At 49.6% G+C, this 1,272-nt stretch overlaps 1 protein-coding gene across 1 annotated transcript in view; it reads right to left on the bottom strand.

Moving 5' to 3' along the window:
- Window positions 1–1,272, bottom strand: part of LOC146586095 (capping protein, Arp2/3 and myosin-I linker protein 2-like) — a gene marked incomplete at its 5' end in the record, with an annotated part of 29,410 nt that overhangs the window by 12,528 nt on the left and 15,610 nt on the right. Inside the window, 4 exons of the mRNA XM_085321848.1 lie at window positions 20–24; window positions 335–463; window positions 990–1,085; window positions 1,160–1,253. Coding sequence (XP_085177974.1) covers window positions 20–24; window positions 335–463; window positions 990–1,085; window positions 1,160–1,253 — 324 coding nt within the window. The remainder of the gene's footprint in view (window positions 1–19; window positions 25–334; window positions 464–989; window positions 1,086–1,159; window positions 1,254–1,272) is intronic.

Below are 1,272 nucleotides of genomic sequence, written 5' to 3'. Positions count from 1 at the left end.
GGATGTGCTTATAGCCCACGGTTCCTGGRGAAGGTATGCACACAACTGTGTGTATCTATGTATGTGGATTAGACCATCTTGGGATTTGAAGGGGACTCAGAAATTTGAAGCTGTTTTTTAACATTTTACAAGTGTTTAGTAATGTGATGTATATCTGTTGCATTTATGATATTGATCTTGAAAATTCACTGTTTGCTAGTTAAATGTCATTAATAAATSAATAAACTGCTTGGTCTTGGATTTAAACCCCATGAATTGAACGTTTCTTTCCCACAACAGGAAGGCAAAGCAGAGGGAAGGTGACCACAGTTTTCTGGGAGTGTGACAGACTTACACTGACGGACAGGTTGGCGTTCCTGATGGCTTCCTCTGCAAAGAGGATGTCRGCTTCCACTTCCCTGCCCAGGCAGGAGCTCAGGATGTCAACATGCTTCTGCACACTGAGACAGATTTCATTCACCATCTGGAGCATAGAGGAGATGCTGTCATGCATCAACGCCTGAGAAGCACTGTAAGTCTCTGTCCTTTCTGTGATTTCCCAGGAGAAGGACATATGGGTGCTGCTTGATTGAGCACTGGGAGCACATGCAGGTAATGCTCCACAAGGTCTTCCCTGCCTAGTGACCAGGAATGCTGTACAGCAGGGAATTTCTTGCAAGCATGTGTTGAGCACATGAAGACAGCAGCATACTGTGAAGGGGGGAGGGGGGCGAGCAGTCCCTAAATTCCTCAGTACCAAATTTGTGCGAAGCACAAGGATGAAGGCTGCTTGATTCCTCAGCCTCCTTCCCTCCTGCCCAGTCCTGCTCTCTTCTCCATGGCCTGCTCTGTCCTGGGCTCAGAAAAAGTGAAAAGTGGTCTGTGCTGCTTGCAAGGATCAGCGTGAGGTGGGCAGAGGTCTGCTTTGGTGTCCTGCACTAGCCAAGATTACTCATGCTGGAGCAGAACAGCTGGCTGTACAGCCAAACATGGTGGTTTCMTGTACTTGCCTGTTCAGAAGAGGTGGTCAGGATGCCCTGCTGCAGCCAGAAGGTTTGTGTGGGCAGCATGTGTCGCATTTGGTTCCTTGTCAGGCAGGACTGGATCTGTAGCATGTAAATAACCCCGTGAGGAGGCACCTTTGGCATCCCAGCCCGTCTCCCCCAGACCCCAGCCCCACCTYGTGCACTGCCTCCTCTGTTTTCTCAGGGTTGCTCCGATACGCCTGCACCACATCATTCATTGGCAGGGGCATAGACTTGAGGGTGTAGTTCCTGTGAGGCAATGGCACAG

Source organism: Rhea americana, unplaced genomic scaffold, assembly GCF_003343005.1.
Source record: "Rhea americana isolate MKP2758 unplaced genomic scaffold, rheAme1 scaffold_718, whole genome shotgun sequence".
NCBI classification, from domain to species: domain Eukaryota; kingdom Metazoa; phylum Chordata; class Aves; order Rheiformes; family Rheidae; genus Rhea; species Rhea americana.
This window is presented reverse-complemented; position numbering and strand designations above follow the sequence as displayed.